The sequence below is a fragment of the Oncorhynchus keta genome, chromosome 4 (assembly GCF_023373465.1).
Source record: "Oncorhynchus keta strain PuntledgeMale-10-30-2019 chromosome 4, Oket_V2, whole genome shotgun sequence".
NCBI classification, from domain to species: domain Eukaryota; kingdom Metazoa; phylum Chordata; class Actinopteri; order Salmoniformes; family Salmonidae; genus Oncorhynchus; species Oncorhynchus keta.
This window is the reverse complement of record NC_068424.1, coordinates 79,512,581-79,529,958: the sequence shown is the minus strand read 5'-3', so window position 1 is coordinate 79,529,958 and position 17,378 is coordinate 79,512,581. Positions and strand designations below refer to the sequence as shown.

The following is a 17,378-nucleotide window of genomic DNA, read 5'->3' as shown; positions in this document are numbered from 1 at the left end:
CTATTGAGCAGTGAAAGGGATATCAACCAGATTCCTTTTTCTATGGCTTCCCTAATGTGTCTAGTGTCACAAGACATACAGTGGGGCAAAATAGTATTTAGTCAGCCACCAATTGTGCAAGTTCTCCCAATTAAAAAGATGAGAGAGGCCTGTAATTTTCATCATAGGTACACTTCAACTATGATACAAAATGAGAAAAACAAATCCAGAAAATCACATTGTAGGATTTTTAATGAATTTATTTGCAAATTATGGTGGAAAATAAGTATTTGGTCACCTACAAACAAGCAAGATTTCTGGCTCTCACAGACCTGTAACTTAAGAGGCTCCTCTGTCCTCCACTCGTTACCTGTGTTAATGGCACCTGTTTTAACTTGTTATCAGTATAAAAGACACCTGTCCACAACCTCAAACAGTCACACTCCAAACTACACTATGGCCAAGACCAAAGAGCTGTCAAAGGACACCAGAAACAAAATTGTAGACCTGCACCAGGCTGGGAAGACTGCATCTGCAATAGGTAAGCAGCTTGGTTTGAAGAAATCAACTGTGGGAGCAATTATTAGGAAATGGAAGACATACAAGACCACTGATAATCTCCCTCGATCTGGGGCTCCACGCAAGATCTCACCCCGTGGGGTCAAAATGATCTCAAGAACGGTGAGCAAAAATCCCAGATCCACACGGGGGGACCTAGTGAATGACCTGCAGAGAGCTGGGACCAAAGTAACAAAGCCTACCATCAGTAACACACTACGCCACCAGGGACTCAAATCCTGCAGTGCCAGACGTGTCCCCTTGCTTAAGCCAGTACATGTCCAGGCCCGTCTGAAGTTTGCTAGAGAGCATTTGGATGATCCAGAAGAAGATTGGGAGATCAGATCAAACCAAAATATAACTTTTTGGTAAAAACTCAACTCGTCGTGTTTGGAGGACAAAGAATGCTGAGTTGCATCCAAAGAACACCATACCTACTGTGAATCATGTGGGTGGAAACATCATGCTTTGGGGCTGTTTTTCTGCAGAGGGACCAGGACATCTGATCCGTGTAAAGGACAGAATGAATGGGGCCATGTATCGTGAGATTTTGAGTGAAAACCTCCTTCCAAAAAATGTTTGCCATGTTTCTGTCGATATTATGGATCTAATTTGGAATATTTTTCGGCGTTGTCGTGACCGCAGTTTCCGGTGGATTTCTCACAGCCCTTGCTGATGGAAGGAGGAAAAACAGCCCCAAAGCATGATGTTTCCACCCCCATGATTCACAGTAGGTATGGTGTTCTTTTCTCATATTGAAGAACAAATGGAGGTATTTCGGCTGTAAAAATAATCTTTATGGAACTAAATGAACATTTGCTGTCTAACTGCGAGTCTCGTCAGTGAAAACATCCGAAGATCATCAAAGGTAAACGGTTAATTTGATTGCTTTTCTGATTTTCGTGACCAAGCTTCCTGCTGCTAGCTGGACATAATTCTATGCTAGGCTATCGATAAACTTACACAAATTCTTGTCTTGCTTTGGTTGTAAAGCATAATTTCAAAATCTGAGATGACAGGGTGATTTAAAAAAAGGCTAAGCTGTGTTTCACTATTTCACTTGTGATTTCATGAATATGAATATTTTCTAGTAATATTTTTTTGTCCGTTGCGTTATGCTAATTAGTGTCAGTTGATGACAATTCTCCCGGAACCGGGATGGGTAGTTCCAAGATTAAATACCAAAAATAAAAGTATAAATCATTTCAAATTCCTTATAGTAAGCAAAGCAGAAGGCACCGTTTTCTTGCGTTTTAAAATGTACAGATAGCCAGAGGTACACGCCAGCACTCAAACATAATTTACAAATGATACATTTTGTTTTTTAGTGAGTCTGCCAGATCAGAGGCAGTAGGGATGACCATGTGTTCTGTTGATAAGTGTGTGAATAGGACTATGTTCCTGTCCTGCTAAACACTCAACATGTAACTTTTGGGTGTCAGGGAAAATGTATGGAGTAAAAAGTATATTATTTTATTTTGGAATGTAGTAAAGTAAAAGTTTCAAAAAATTACTTAAGTAGTACTTTAAAGTATTTTTTACTTAGGTACTTTACACCACTGTATTTAGGGAGTTTCTCCCATTATTCTCTGTAGATCCTGTCAAGCTCTTACAGGTTGGATGGGGAATGTTGCTGCACAACTATTTTCAGGTCTCTCCAGAGATATTAGATCGGGTTCAAGTCCGGGCCACTCAAGGACATTCAGAGACTTGTCCCGAAGCCATTCCTGCATTGTCTTGGCTGTGTGCTCAGGGTCGTTGCCCTGTTGGAAGGTGAACCTTCACCCCAGTCTGAGGTCTTGAGCTCTCTGGAGCAGGTTTTCATCGATGATCTCTCTGTACTTTGCTCTGTTCATCTTTCCCTCGATCCTGACTAGTCTCCTGAAAAACATCCCCACAGCATGATGCTACCACCACCATGCTTCACCGTAGAGATGGTGCCAGATTTCCTCCAGACGTGACACTTGGCATTCAGGCCAAAGAGTTCCATCTTGGTTTCATCAGATCAGAGAATCTTGTTTCTCATGGTCTGAGAGTCTCGGTGCTCTACGGACAATTCCTTCGACCTCATGGCTTAGTGCATGTCAGAAAAAAACACCTACTGTTGAACCTTTTTATATAGACAGGTGCCTTTCCAAATCATGTCCAATCAGTTGAATTTACCACAGGTGGACTCCAATCAAGTTGTAGAAACATCTCAAGGATGATCAATGGAAACAGGATGCACCTGAGCTCAATTTTGAGTCTCGTAGCAAAGGGTCTGAATAATTATGTAAACAAGGTAAACCTGTTTTTGCTTTGTCATTATGGAGTTTTGTGTGTGTAGATTGAAAAAAATTGCATATATTTAATCAATTTTATAATAAAGGCTGTAACGTAACAAAATGTGGATAAAGCGAAGGGGTCTGAATACTTTCCGAATGCTCTGTATACTGCATTATAATATTGTTTGTATCTCAGTCATTATAATGTGGTTACCCTTAAATCAAAAAAAATAAATAAATAAAATCTAAAAGATCAAATTAAACCAGAGAGCGCCCTTAAGATCATGGGAAAAGGCCGCACTTGAATCATTCCCACGGTGAATGACTCGGTCCGCTTCGCTACCAAACCACACAATATTGCAGAGACTTTGACATTACCGGGCGGCTGCAATTGATATGGTAAAAACAATGTGTGGGGAGGCAGAGGCACAGAAACTCACATCAATACCTCTTTTTAAGATGACACTGTTAAACAAAGAATTGATTCTATTGCTAGTAATCAAGAGGAAACTGACTGAATGACTCAACTCCCCAGCTCATGCTCTCCAAATGGACGTTAGCTGTGCCCAAGCATTGACTTCTGTTCGCTATACATGTCTGGGGGTTCTACTCACGAGGATATATTGTTCTGTCTCACGAATCACGACCATCAAACGGCACAGTGGATATTCAGTGTGCTGAGTGGCCATATTGATGAAAAACAGATTCCATATTGATGATAAACAGATTCCATATTGGCTGTCTAGTGTGATGCATGGCCATATTGATGATAAACAGATTCCATATTGGCTGTCCAGTGTGATGCATGGCCATATTGATGAAAAACAGATTCCATATTGGCTGTCTAGTGTGATGCATGGCCATATTGATGAAAAACAGATTCCATATTGATGATAAACAGATTCCATATTGATGAAAAACAGATTCCATATTGATGAAAAACAGATTCCATATTGATGAAAAACAGATTCCATATTGATGATAAACAGATTCCATATTGGCTGTCTAGTGTGATGCATGGCCATATTGATGATAAACAGATTCCATATTGGCTGTCCAGTGTGATGCATGGCCATATTGATGAAAAACAGATTCCATATTGGCTGTCTAGTGTGATGCATGGCCATATTGATGAAAAACAGATTCCATATTGATGATAAACAGATTCCATATTGATGAAAAACAGATTCCATATTGATGAAAAACAGATTCCATATTGATGATAAACAGATTCCATATTGATGAAAAACAGATTCCATATTGATGAAAAACAGATTCCATATTGATGATAAACAGATTCCATATTGATGAAAAACAGATTCCATATTGATGATAAACAGATTCCATATTGATGATAAACAGATTCCATATTGGCTGTCTAGTGTGATGCGTGGCCATATTGATGATAAACAGATTCCATATTGATGATAAACAGATTCCATATTGGCTGTCTAGTGTGATGAGTGGCCATATTGATGATAAACAGATTCCATATTGGCTGTCTAGTGTGATGCGTGGCCATATTGATGATAAACAGATTCCATATTGGCTGTCTAGTGTGATGCATGGCCATATTGATGATAAACAGATTCCATATTGATGATAAACAGATTCCATATTGGCTGTCTAGTGTGATGAGTGGCCATATTGATGATAAACAGATTCCATATTGGCTGTCTAGTGTGATGCGTGGCCATATTGATGATAAACAGATTCCATATTGGCTGTCTAGTGTGATGCATGGCCATATTGATGATAAACAGATTCCATATTGGCTGTCTAGTGTGATGCATGGCCATATTGATGATAAACAGATTCCATATGGGATCGAATGGTGGGCTTTTGCACAGATGGGGCTCCATCTTGGGCGGGTTGGAGGGCAGGACTCTGCACTCTAGTTAGGAATATGTCTCCATATGCCATATACACCCACTGTAGGGGATACACCCACTGTAGGGGATACACCCACTGTAATGGATACACCCACTGTAATGGATACACCCACTGTAGGGGATACACCCACTGTAGGGGATACACCCACTGTAGGGGATACACCCACTGTAGGGGATACACCCACTGTAATGAATACACCCACTGTAGGGGATACACCCACTGTAATGAATACACCCACTGTAGGGGATACACCCACTGTAATGGATACACCCACTGTAATGGATACACCCACTGTAATGGATACACCCACTGTAGGGGATACACCCACTGTAGGGGATACACCCACTGTAATGGATACACCCACTGTAATGGATACACCCACTGTAGGGGATAGACTCACCTTGTGCTCACTTGAACAGGAAGTTGGTGAGGCAGTCCTTGGGGGCAAAATATGTAATCAAAGTGGGGGGAAAAAAGGTTGATTCATGACATCAGGGATCTTCAGGTCGAAGTTCCTGACTTGGAATTCCGAGTTGGATGACTGTTCAAAATGTATCTTCGTATCTTAAGTCTGAGCTTATTTTGTCCGAGTTCCCAGTTGTCTTGAACTCCACTGAAGTATGAGATTTTTCCCTGTTTTTTTTTGTTTGTTGTTATGCAGCAGACGTGGCCCATGTATTCAAACTTTTCTGGCTCATGGTGTTGAATGTTTATCCTTTTTAAGCTTGGAAAAGAGACCCTTAAACCCAGACTTGGACCACACACCCACCATCACTGAATAGCAGGTTTCTACACCTGCATTGCTTGCTGTTTGGGGTTTTTAAGCTGGGTTTCTGTACAGCACTTTGAGATATCAGCTGATGTACGAAGGGCTATATAAATAAATTTGATTTGATTTAGTGATTGCTTTGTAACGCTTAGTAGCTAACGCAGTTAATGCAGACTAATATGCAATTGACTGTCACAGACCCACATTAAAAGTATGTGATGGTGAGTTGAGAAGACAACCAGAAGTACTGTTAGAAGGTTTTTCAGTTGACTGTCATAGCCCCAAATATAAAAGTACATACTATTTTTCGCATGGTTGGGGTCGTGAGAATTTGCAAATATCAAAATAGGGTTGTGGGCCAAAAAAGGTTTGAACATCATGAGGTTTGACCCCCCATGAGGTTTGACCCCCCATGAGGTTTGACCCCCATGAGGTTTGACCCCCATGAGGTTTGACCCCCCATGAGGTTTGAACCTCTGAGGCATATTGTATATTTTCTTTCACAATGTTGTTGAGTTTCCATGGAACTTCCTGTTTACCTCGGGTGACGTCATCATGTAGACTAACGTCAGACCGTTAAGGGTGAGAGTACGGTTGTTGTTGTTGTTTCTTTACATTCAGACCACTAGAACATACCAGTGAATCACTTACAGCCTTCTCAGTCACTGTTATTTTGCCTATCAACCCACACTGCACTGAGACCATGCTTGATCTTGCAAAGCGTTACTTAGTGGTAACATAATGAATTAAAGTCCATAAGAAAAAGACGGCAGCCAATCTCTCTGTAATGTAAAGTGTTGCCAGGGACTGGTCTGTGGTCAGAACTCATGGTGCCTATAGCTGTTAACATGGCTTAGTTGCAATTAAGACCAAATGGACCCAGTAAATCTGTCAAGATATTAATTTGTTCAGATGCTTTTATGTAAAGCAATTTACATTTGTACGAGCTAATGTCAGACAGAGAGACACCGACAAGCTCTGAGAAACGATTGACTCTGTTTTTATTGTTTATTTATTTTTATTTTACCTTTTATTTAACCAGGTAGGCAAGTTGAGAACAAGTTCTCATTTACAATTGCGACCTGGCCAAGATAAAGCAAAGCAGTTCGACAGATACAACGACACAGAGTTACACATGGAGTAAAACAAACATACAGTCAATAATACAGTATAAACAAGTCTATATACAATGTGAGAAAATGAGGTGAGAAGGGAGGTAAAGGCAAAAAAGGCCATGGTGGCAAAGTAAATACGATATAGCAAGTAAAACACTGGAATGGTAGTTTTGCAATGGAAGAATGTGCAAAGTAGAAATAAAAATAATGGGGTGCAAAGGAGCAAAATAAATAAATAAATAAATAAATAAAATACAGTTGGGAAAGAGGTAGTTGATTGGGCTAAATTATAGGTGGGCTATGTACAGGTGCAGTAATCTGTGAGCTGCTCTGTACTGTAAACAGAGTCCTGAATAGGACAACTTGAAATAGAATTTTAGTTGGCTAAATGTAACCACATGACCACTACTGTAAATAGGGAAGGGGTTACTGTCATGACCTCTTCATGCAGACAAAAGTTCTGCATATCGTCTTGTGTGAGACGTTATGAGGTCTGCAACAATGAAAAAGGGAAGGACATTTTAGATTTGTGTGAATGATGCAAACTGTCTGTCTCTGAGTGTAAAAATGAAAAGCTGATTCATTGCATAATGCGCTGAGAGTTTGAAATGTATTTTAAAATCACACTCTGAGAGATGGTTACCCCCCTCATTTTTTGATTAAGATCATTTGAAATCAGGGGGAGGCCATTTTGTTCCTCCCTTCCCAACCCTCCTTTCAGTACAGTAGCCTGACATTCTGATGTTATGGGAACTGAAAATCATTCAGCTACTGTCACAGATGACCACCAACCTACCACCTCTGCTAGCCTACAACACTTCAGTTTACTGTCATCCTACCACTAGAGGAGGGTGGGGCGTCTCTGTTTTCCTCCAGTGTGTGAGTGACAGCTGTATCCTGTGTTTTCTGTAGCTCTGACAGAGCCCAGATCTCTTAGCCCGGATAAGTACTATGGACAGGGGAGAAGAGGAGAGAGATGAAGACTATCGAATGGGAGAGAGATGAAGCAAAGGCCTGATTTTGTTTGTTTGTTGCAGGCGAAACAGGAACTACATTCAGGTTATTTAAAACGGACTAGTCATGTTTTGTCAGGAGTTGACTATTAAAGATACTGTATCTAGTGATTGAACAAAACTCCCTGTTCCTCTTCATAATCTCAGTGTGCCCTTCTGATCTCCTCCTCTGTTAATCTCAGCGTTCCCTTCAGATCTCTCCTCCTCTGTTAATCTCAGTGTCCCCTTCAGATCTCTCCTCCTCTGTTAATCTCAATGTCCCCTTCAGATCTCTCCTCCTCTGTTAATCTCAGTGTCCCCTTCAGATCTCTCCTCCTCTGTTAATCTCAGTGTCCCCTTCAGATCTCCCCTCCTCTGTTAATCTCAGTGTCCCCTTCAGATCTCTCCTCCTCTGTTAATCTCAGTGTCCCCCTTCAGATCTCTCCTCCTCTGTTAATCAGTGATCCCTTCAGATCTCCCCTCCTCTGTTAATCTCAATGTCCCCTTCAGATCTCTCCTCCTCTGTTAATCTCAGTGTCCCCTTCAGATCTCTCCTCCTCTGTTAATCTCAGTGTCCCCTTCAGATCTCCCCTCCTCTGTTAATCTCAGTGTCCCCTTCAGATCTCTCCTCCTCTGTTAATCTCAGTGTCCCCCTTCAGATCTCTCCTCCTCTGTTAATCTCAGTGTCCCCCTTCAGATCTCTCCTCCTCTGTTAATCTCAGTGTCCCCTTCAGATCTCTCCTCCTCTGTTAATCTCAGTGTCCCCTTCAGATCTCTCCTCCTCTGTTAATCTCAATGTCCCCTTCAGATCTCTCCTCCTCTGTTAATCTCAGTGTCCCCTTCAGATCTCTCCTCCTCTGTTAATCTCAGTGTCCCCTTCAGATCTCCCCTCCTCTGTTAATCTCAGTGTCCCCTTCAGATCTCTCCTCCTCTGTTAATCTCAGTGTCCCCCTTCAGATCTCTCCTCCTCTGTTAATCTCAGTGTCCCCCTTCAGATCTCTCCTCCTCTGTTAATCAGTGATCCCTTCAGATCTCTCCTCCTCTGTTAATCTCAGTTTCCTTCAAATCTCTCCTCCTCCTGTTAATCTCAGTGATCAGCAGCTCTCACCTTCTCTCCTGCTGAAGGCGGCCAGTATGAGAATGTCCATTTACTGCTGAGTTGCTTCATCCACAACCCTCCCCCAGTCATCACTCCTTTGGCCTTGCATGGAGGGGACTTGGAAGCAGTGTTGGGGAGTCGTGAACCACATGCAGTTCAACTAGTAGGTTATCTATATTTAGGAGTAGCTTGGTGGACGTTTAACTATATTTAGCAGTAGCTTGTGTAACCGGTGCTATACTGCACCACTGTAACTCTGCGTTGTGTGTGGTTGATTGAGACTATAGACGTGGGACTTTGGAGATCAGGTAGTTTTAATTAAGCAGAATTCACTATCTGCATCCAAAAGAAAATAAAACATTTGTAGCGGACATATGTTCTGAGAATCGTCGCCTCTTTCTACAACAGATGCACAATAGGAGGGACTGGGATCATTCGAGGAGCTAGCCATCGTTCACACATACAATAGCCTGCTAATACCTTAGCTAGCTATTAACCACATGTGGAATTCAGAATCATCCTAAAAAGTACAATTACAAGTGTATCTTAACAATACCATCCACTTATGAGTAACCTCTAAATACACATAATTATTCATGAACAAAACACTGTGTGTATGACTTTGTACTTAAAATAATCAAACTTTTCTGAAGACAGAAAAAGTGTGCCTACCTCTCTCAGTGCATCAAAATGATGTGAGCACGAGCACCGCACTCCTCTACTCCCAGGATGCATAATAACAAATCACCACAACATATTAATATATGAACCTGGTGAAATTCACATAGTACTTTAACAACTGTTACATTTGGTAGTTGAACTAAATTCGAACATAGGTAGTGTTTTCAGTAGTTCATTACTGTTTTACCATGTAGCGGTGTAGCTAACTACTGGAACTACACACTACTGTTTTACCATGTAGCTAACTACTGGAACTACACACTACTGTTTTACCATGTAGCTAACTACTGGAACTACACACTACTGTTTTACCATGTAGCTAACTACTGGAACTACACACTACTGTTTTACCATGTAGCGGTGCAGCTAACTACTGGAACTACACACTACTGTTTTACCATGTAGCGGTGCAGCTAACTACTGGAACTACACACTACTGTTTTACCATGTAGCTAACTACTGGAACTACACACTACTGTTTTACCATGTAGCTAACTACTGGAACTACACACTACTGTTTTACCATGTAGCTAACTACTGGAACTACACACTACTGTTTTACCATGTAGCGGTGCAGCTAACTACTGGAACTACACACTACTGTTTTACCATGTAGCTAACTACTGGAACTACACACTACTGTTTTACCATGTAGCTAACTACTGGAACTACACACTACTGTTTTACCATGTAGCTAACTACTGGAACTACACACTACTGTTTTACCATGTAGCTAACTACTGGAACTACACACTACTGTTTTACCATGTAGCTAACTACTGGAACTACACACTACTGTTTTACCATGTAGCTAACTACTGGAACTATACACTACTGTTTTACAATGTAGCGGTGTAGCTAACTACTGGAACTACACACTACTGTTTTACAATGTAGCGGTGTAGCTAACTACTGGAACTACACACTACTGTTTTACCATGTAGCTAACTACTGGAACTACACACTACTGTTTTACCATGTATCTAACTACTGGAACTATACACAGAAAACACAGGGCTCTGGTTCTGTGCTGAGAACAGACCTGGTTTCAAATACTATTTGAAATCAATTAAATAAATACTTTGAGCATTTTCTCTAGCTTGCTTCGAGAACCAGCTGGACAGAGTTCTATTTGTCCATTTAGCTAGGCAATCTCAATCAAGCACATATTAATTAAGTATTTGAAAGATTGTAAATATTATTTGAACCCAGGTCTGGTGCTGAGAGCAGGAGGGAGAGAGGGGAGGGATGGAAATGGGAGAGAGGATATTGTCCCTCCCATCCCACTTCCCACTGCAAAAGGTATTGTGATGATTACCTGGTTGCCATGTAACCGCAACATGGCGGCTGTTATGGAACTGAATTAGCAACCTCACAGCATTATTAACCTTGATGTATCTAACAATTTGACCAGATTACAAGGATTCAGATGAACTCCTTTCCCACATTAAACTACCAGGAAACAGGAAGTGTGACATACCAATGTAACAGCCAGGCCACAAGTTCTGCTTAGGTTGCTGAATGCAAGTCATAACAGAGCAAGAGATGTGGCAAGATGAGCAATGATGTGGGTAAATGATTGTGTACGTACAGTATGTTCAATGGCGTCCTCCTCCCTCTACACAAGGCCTAATGGCGTCCTCCTCCCTCTACACAAGGCCCAATGGCGTCCTCCTCCCTCTACACAAGGCCCAATGGCGTCCTCCTCCCTCTACACAAGGCCCAATGGCGTCCTCCTCCCTCTACACAAGGCCCAATGGCGTCCTCCTCCCTCTACACAAGGCCCAATGGCGTCCTCCTCCCTCTACACAAGGCCCAATGGCCCTCCCTCTACACAAAGGCCCAATGCGTCCTCCTCCCTACACAAGGCCCCCTCTACACAAGGCCCAATGGCGTCCTCCTCCCTCTACACAAGGCCCAATGGCGTCCTCCTCCCTCTACACAAGGCCCAATGGCGTCCTCCTCCCTCTACACAAGGCCCAATGGCGTCCTCCTCCCTCTACACAAGGCCCAATGGCGTCCTCCTCCCTCTACACAAGGCCCAATGGCGTCCTCCTCCCTCTACACAAGGCCCAATGGCGTCCTCCTCCCTCTACACAAGGCCCAATGGCGTCCTCCTCCCTCTACACAAGGCCCAATGGCGCCCTCCTCCCTCTACACAAGGCCCAATGGCGTCCTCCTCCCTCTACACAAACCACACTTTAGTTCCTACAGACATCTGTAGCTCTGTTGGAAGTCTTCACATTCTGTTCTGGTGTCCATAACTCATTTAATAAGAATCTGTCTTAATCTGTCCCAGGCCTCATAAATTACTATTTTCTATCCTAAACTCTGTTCGAATGTGTTATGTGCTGTGCTGTGTACCTCCCCCTCACAAGGCTGGCAAACTGCCCCAGTCAGCCTTGAGATTCTCTTTAGTTCTGACTAGGTTCCCAAGCTGAGTCACCCACAGGGACACACACTCCAAACCTGGGTTAAAATACTATTTTAAATAATTTGAAATACTTTATCTGTGCTCGATTTGAGCTTGTTTAGCTTAATAAACCAATAGAATAGTCCCGTAACTGCAAACCCTACCCATTATGGGACTCCAGGCAGGCTAGAGCAAATGGTCAAGGCATTTGAACGATTTCAAATGGTATTTGAACCCAGGTCTAACACACACACCAGCCAGGGAAAAGTAGCCATTAAAAACGCATTCCAAGCTCTTTCAGGAAGTGTTTCTACCAAGGCTTTCAAAGAGCTGTGCACCCAAACCTGACACGCAGTACAACCGTCTGCAGCTAAGGAGGGGTATCCCTGGACACCGTTTGTTGTTTCTCCATTACTTTTATCATTTACATTATTGCATACATGTTGAATAAGAATACACTTTAAAATGGTGCCTTGTCGTCAACTAAATGGTACACACCTTCAATGAATTTTCATAATTCATTAAATAATTGCAGTTTTCACATGTTACCTTATTAGATTTTTCTCATGCTGTCTATTCATGCCATAACCCCCTACTTCCTTCTTCCTGGTCAGCTGGTGCCATAACCCCCTACTTCCTTCTTCCTGGTCAGCTGGTGCCATAACCCCCTACTTCCTTCTCCCTGGTCAGCTGGTACCATAACCCCCTACTTCCTTCTCCCTAGTCAGATGGTACCATAACCCCCTACTTCCTTCTCCCTGGTCAGCTGGTGGCATAATCCCCTACTTCCTTCTTCCTGGTCAGCTGGTGCCATAATCCCCTACTTCCTTCTTCCTGGTCAGCTGGTGCCATAACCCCCTACTTCCTTCTTCCTGGTCAGCTGGTGCCATAATCCCCTAATTCCTTCTCCCTGGTCAGCTGGTGCCATAACCCCCTACTTCCTTCTCCCTAGTCAGCTGGTACCATAACCCCCTACTTCCTTCTCCCTAGTCAGCTGGTACCATAACCCCCTACTTCCTTCTCCCTGGTCAGCTGGTGCCATAACCCCCTACTTCCTTCTCCCTAGTCAGCTGGTACCATAACCCCCTACTTCCTTCTCCCTGGTCAGCTGGTGCCATAACCCCCTACTTCCTTCTCCCTAGTCAGCTGGTACCATAATCCCCTACTTCCTTCTTCCTGGTCAGCTGGTGCCATAACCCCCTACTTCCTTCTCCCTGGTCAGCTGGTGCCATAACCCCCTACTTCCTTCTCCCTGGTCAGCTGGTGCCATAACCCCCTACTTCCTTCTTCCTGGTCAGCTGGTGCCATAACCCCCTACTTCCTTCTTCCTGGTCAGCTGGTACCATAACCCCCTACTTCCTTCTTCCTGGTCAGCTGGTGCCAGAACCCCCTACTTCCTTCCCTGCCTGCTTTCTCTCCTCAGCCATGCTAACTTTACAAGCCCGTCCTAAAACTGAACAATCACGTGTCTGTGTGTTCAATGATATCAGTCTTTGTTCCACATCTGTGATTTTAAGTGGCTGGCTGGAAGATGGCTGGTGACCTGCTGTGGGAAAGGTCATGGTAATGCCATTTCAAGGGTCTTCCATTTCAGTGGTGATGCCATTTCAGTCCATTTCAGTGGTGATGCCATTTCAGTGGTGATGCCATTTCAGTGGTGATGCCACCGGAAGTTAATATGCTATCAATAGTAGTTCAGTTGAAATAATTACATGGTGTTTTGCGATGTAATAAACATGTTTAGTACATGTTTACAGTGTTACTCTGTGAGAATTTCACTGTGCCCGTTTACACACACTGTATCCTGTGCATATGACGAATAAACTTTGATTTGAATTATAGTGAGGGAATGTAGTGAATTAGTTATTTTGTCAGAACAATTGACCAGTTGGAACACTAACTCAACATGTTATATTCAACAAATTATATTGTTGTTCATTTCAGATGGAGAGGAGTCTCCCTGTGTAGGTCCATGATGGACATCGTCTTGACCACAGCAGCTGAAGGCCCCCTCCAAGCTCATGTATGTACGTTGTTATGGCAACAATGGATGGAAACACGGACGTTGAGACCCTGTTGGCTGCGATCCACCTGGAGCGATACCTGAAGACCTTCCGCCAGTCTGGCTTCCTCTTGGCCAGGGACCTCAGCCACCTAGACAATGGAGCTCTCATCCAGCTGGGTGTAACTGCCACCGGACACAGGAAGAGAATACTGAGACTGGTCCAGCACATTCAGAGGGCTACCAATCAGAATCAGTCGATTCCGGAGCCATTAGAGCCCTTATTGGACCGTTGTCAGTCTGAGTCTGACATTAATTCCACACCCATCCAATCAGGAGGGCCGAGGTCTGACCAAGGGGGCGAAACGGGGGATATTCCGTTTGAAGCTTTCTGGAATAGTTCCGTTCCGAACATTCCATCCATGTTGATGAACTCCGGGTCAGAACAGCAGCAGTACAATGGGAATGTTGTCATAAAACCGGTTCCAAAACCTAGAACGGTATTCTACATACACAAAACAGAACCCGCCCGGTTTCTCTCCTGTCCCGCATCACTGACACCACCAGATCCCCTGGTTCTAACCCTAACCAGGAAACCTTCTCAGGAATCTCTCTGCTTCACCATATTGGAAGGTTTGGCTTCAGGAGAATTTAACACTGACACAGTGATGGTGGGGCCTACCCCTAACCCTACACCTACCCCTGCCCTGAGACACAGCCTAAGCCTGAGAGAGAGGAGGCTGAGTAACTCCTCAGACTCTGGAGGTCCCCTGCCCCCTGTTCCCCCTCGGCTGAACCGAGGTACCCCTCCAGCCGTGTTTAGGGGACCTACATCCACACCACCGTCATCTGGTGGAAGGACTGAACAAAAACAGGACCAGTGCATGACAACCACACCTCCCTCATCCCCTTGTAACTATGACGACACTGGATTCCCCTCTTCGACCACTTCCCCTCCCGGCTCCCCGATGGAGATGGTCTCCAATGAGATCTACTGTGGCACTTCACCTGGCACGGCAGCTAGTAGTGGACGTATTCCCTGCAACGCTCCTCAAACACCACCACGGCCAGAGATCCACACCTCTCCTGAAAGAAATAGGTAGGTCAACGTCTGACTTTAACATCGTATACCTAATAAAGTAGGAATATAGGCCACCATCGAGAGAGAGAGAGTATTGTTTTGTGTATCTAATGTTTTGTGTTGTGTTGTGTGTCTGCAGCACTTTAAGTAACAACTCTTGTGAATCGTCCCACGGAGGTAAGTCTACACATCACTTTCTGAAAGTAACCGTACAGATGGTTAAGTAAGACCTTATATCGATGTGTCATTCAGGCCTATAAATGACTCTTGACCTGTTTAAAAAAAATCATGATCATTAGAGTTTTGCATTGCTAAAACGTTACTTTTTCGCTTACACTTGAACATACAGTTTAAATGCTTTTATAACTGGTTATAATCATATATAAACCTTTTTTTAATAATAATATATTATATCAAGGCTTATAATCTTCCTCCACCACAGTCCCCATGGAGGACCCAGAGGAGGAGATCAGTCCCTACTGTGAAACGGTCTTCCAGACCAGACGACCACTGCAGCACTCTGAGGTGAGACTGGGACTCTGAGGATGTGTCACAAACGGCACACTATTCTCTATACAGTGCTCTACGTTTGACCAGAGCCCCATAGGCTTTCCAGGAAAACATCAAATGGTGTCTGAAAAGGGCCCAAGTAGTGCACTATATAGAGAATAGGGGGCCATTTGGAAAAGGACCCGAGTCTGTTATCTGGTTACAATAACCGATCAGGACCTGAGTCTGTTATCAGGTTACAAGAATAACCCATCAGGACCTGAGTCTGTAATCAGGTTACAAGAATAACCCATCAGGACCGGAGTCTGTTATCTGGTTACAAGAATAACCCATCAGGACCTGAGTCTGTAATCAGGTTACAAGAATAACCCAATCAGGACCTGAGTCTGTTATCTGGTTACAAGAATAACCCATCAGGACCTGAGTCTGTTATCAGGTTACTACAATAACCCATCAGGACCTGAGTCTGTTATCAGGTTACAAGAATAACCCATCAGGACCTGAGTCTGTTATCAGGTTACAAGAATAACCCATCAGGACCTGAGTCTGTTATCAGGTTACTACAATAACCCATCAGGACCTGAGTCTGTTATCAGGTTACTACAATAACCCATCAGGACCTGAGTCTGTTATCAGGTTACAAGAATAACCCATCAGGACCTGAGTCTGTTATCAGGTTACAAGAATAACCCATCAGGACCTGAGTCTGTTATCAGGTTACAAGAATAACCCATCAGGACCTGAGTCTGTTATCGGGTTACTACAATAACCCATCAGGACCTGAGTCTGTTATCAGGTTACTACAATAACCCATCAGGACCTGAGTCTGTTATCAGGTTACTACAATAACCCATCAGGACCTGAGTCTGTTATCAGGTTACTACAATAACCCATCAGGACCTGAGTCTGTTATCAGGTTACTACAATAACCCATCAGGACCTGAGTCTGTTATCAGGTTACTACAATAACCCATCAGGACCTGAGTCTGTTATCAGGTTACTACAATAACCCATCAGGACCTGAGTCTGTTATCAGGTTACTACAATAACCCATCAGGACCTGAGTCTGTTATCAGGTTACTACAATAACCCATCAGGACCTGAGTCTGTTATCAGGTTACAAGAATAACCCATCAGGACCTGAGTCTGTAATCAGGTTACAAGAATAACCCATCAGGACCTGAGTCTGTAATCAGGTTACAAGAATAACCCATCAGGACCTGAGTCTGTAATCAGGTTACAAGAATAACCCATCAGGACCTGAGTCTGTAATCAGGTTACAAGAATAACCCATCAGGACCTGAGTCTGTAATCAGGTTACAAGAATAACCCATCAGGACCTGAGTCTGTAATCAGGTTACAAGAATAACCCATCAGGACCTGAGTCTGTAATCAGGTTACAAGAATAACCCATCAGGACCTGAGTCTGTAATCAGGTTACAAGAATAACCCATCAGGACCTGAGTCTGTAATCAGGTTACAAGAATAACCCATCAGGACCTGAGTCTGTAATCAGGTTACAAGAATAACCCATCAGGACCTGAGTCTGTAATCAGGTTACAACAATAACCCATCAGGACCTGAGTCTGTTATCAGGTTACTACAATAACCCATCAGGACCTGAGTCTGTTATCAGGTTACAAGAATAACCCATCAGGACCTGAGTCTGTAATCAGGTTACAAGAATAACCCATCAGGACCTGAGTCTGTAATCAGGTTACTACAATAACCCATCAGGACCTGAGTCTGTTATCAGGTTACTACAATAACCCATCAGGACCTGAGTCTGTTATCAGGTTATGAGAATAACCCATCAGGACCTGAGTCTGTTATCAGGTTACTACAATAACCCATCAGGTTACTACAATAACCCATCAGGACCTGAGTCTGTTATCAGGTTACTACAATAACCCATCAGGACCTGAGTCTGTTATCAGGTTACAAGAATAACCCATCAGGACCTGAGTCTGTTATCAGGTTACAAGAATAACCCATCAGGACCTGAGTCTGTTATCAGGTTAC

At 43.3% G+C, this 17,378-nt stretch overlaps 1 protein-coding gene across 1 annotated transcript in view; it reads left to right on the top strand.

Moving 5' to 3' along the window:
• Positions 1-17,378, top strand: part of LOC118378380 (arf-GAP with Rho-GAP domain, ANK repeat and PH domain-containing protein 3-like) — an 81,057-nt gene that overhangs the window by 7,409 nt on the left and 56,270 nt on the right. The window contains 3 exon segments of the mRNA XM_052518280.1: positions 13,708-14,864; positions 14,986-15,023; positions 15,289-15,371. Coding sequence (XP_052374240.1) covers positions 13,789-14,864; positions 14,986-15,023; positions 15,289-15,371 — 1,197 coding nt within the window. The 5' untranslated portion in view covers positions 13,708-13,788.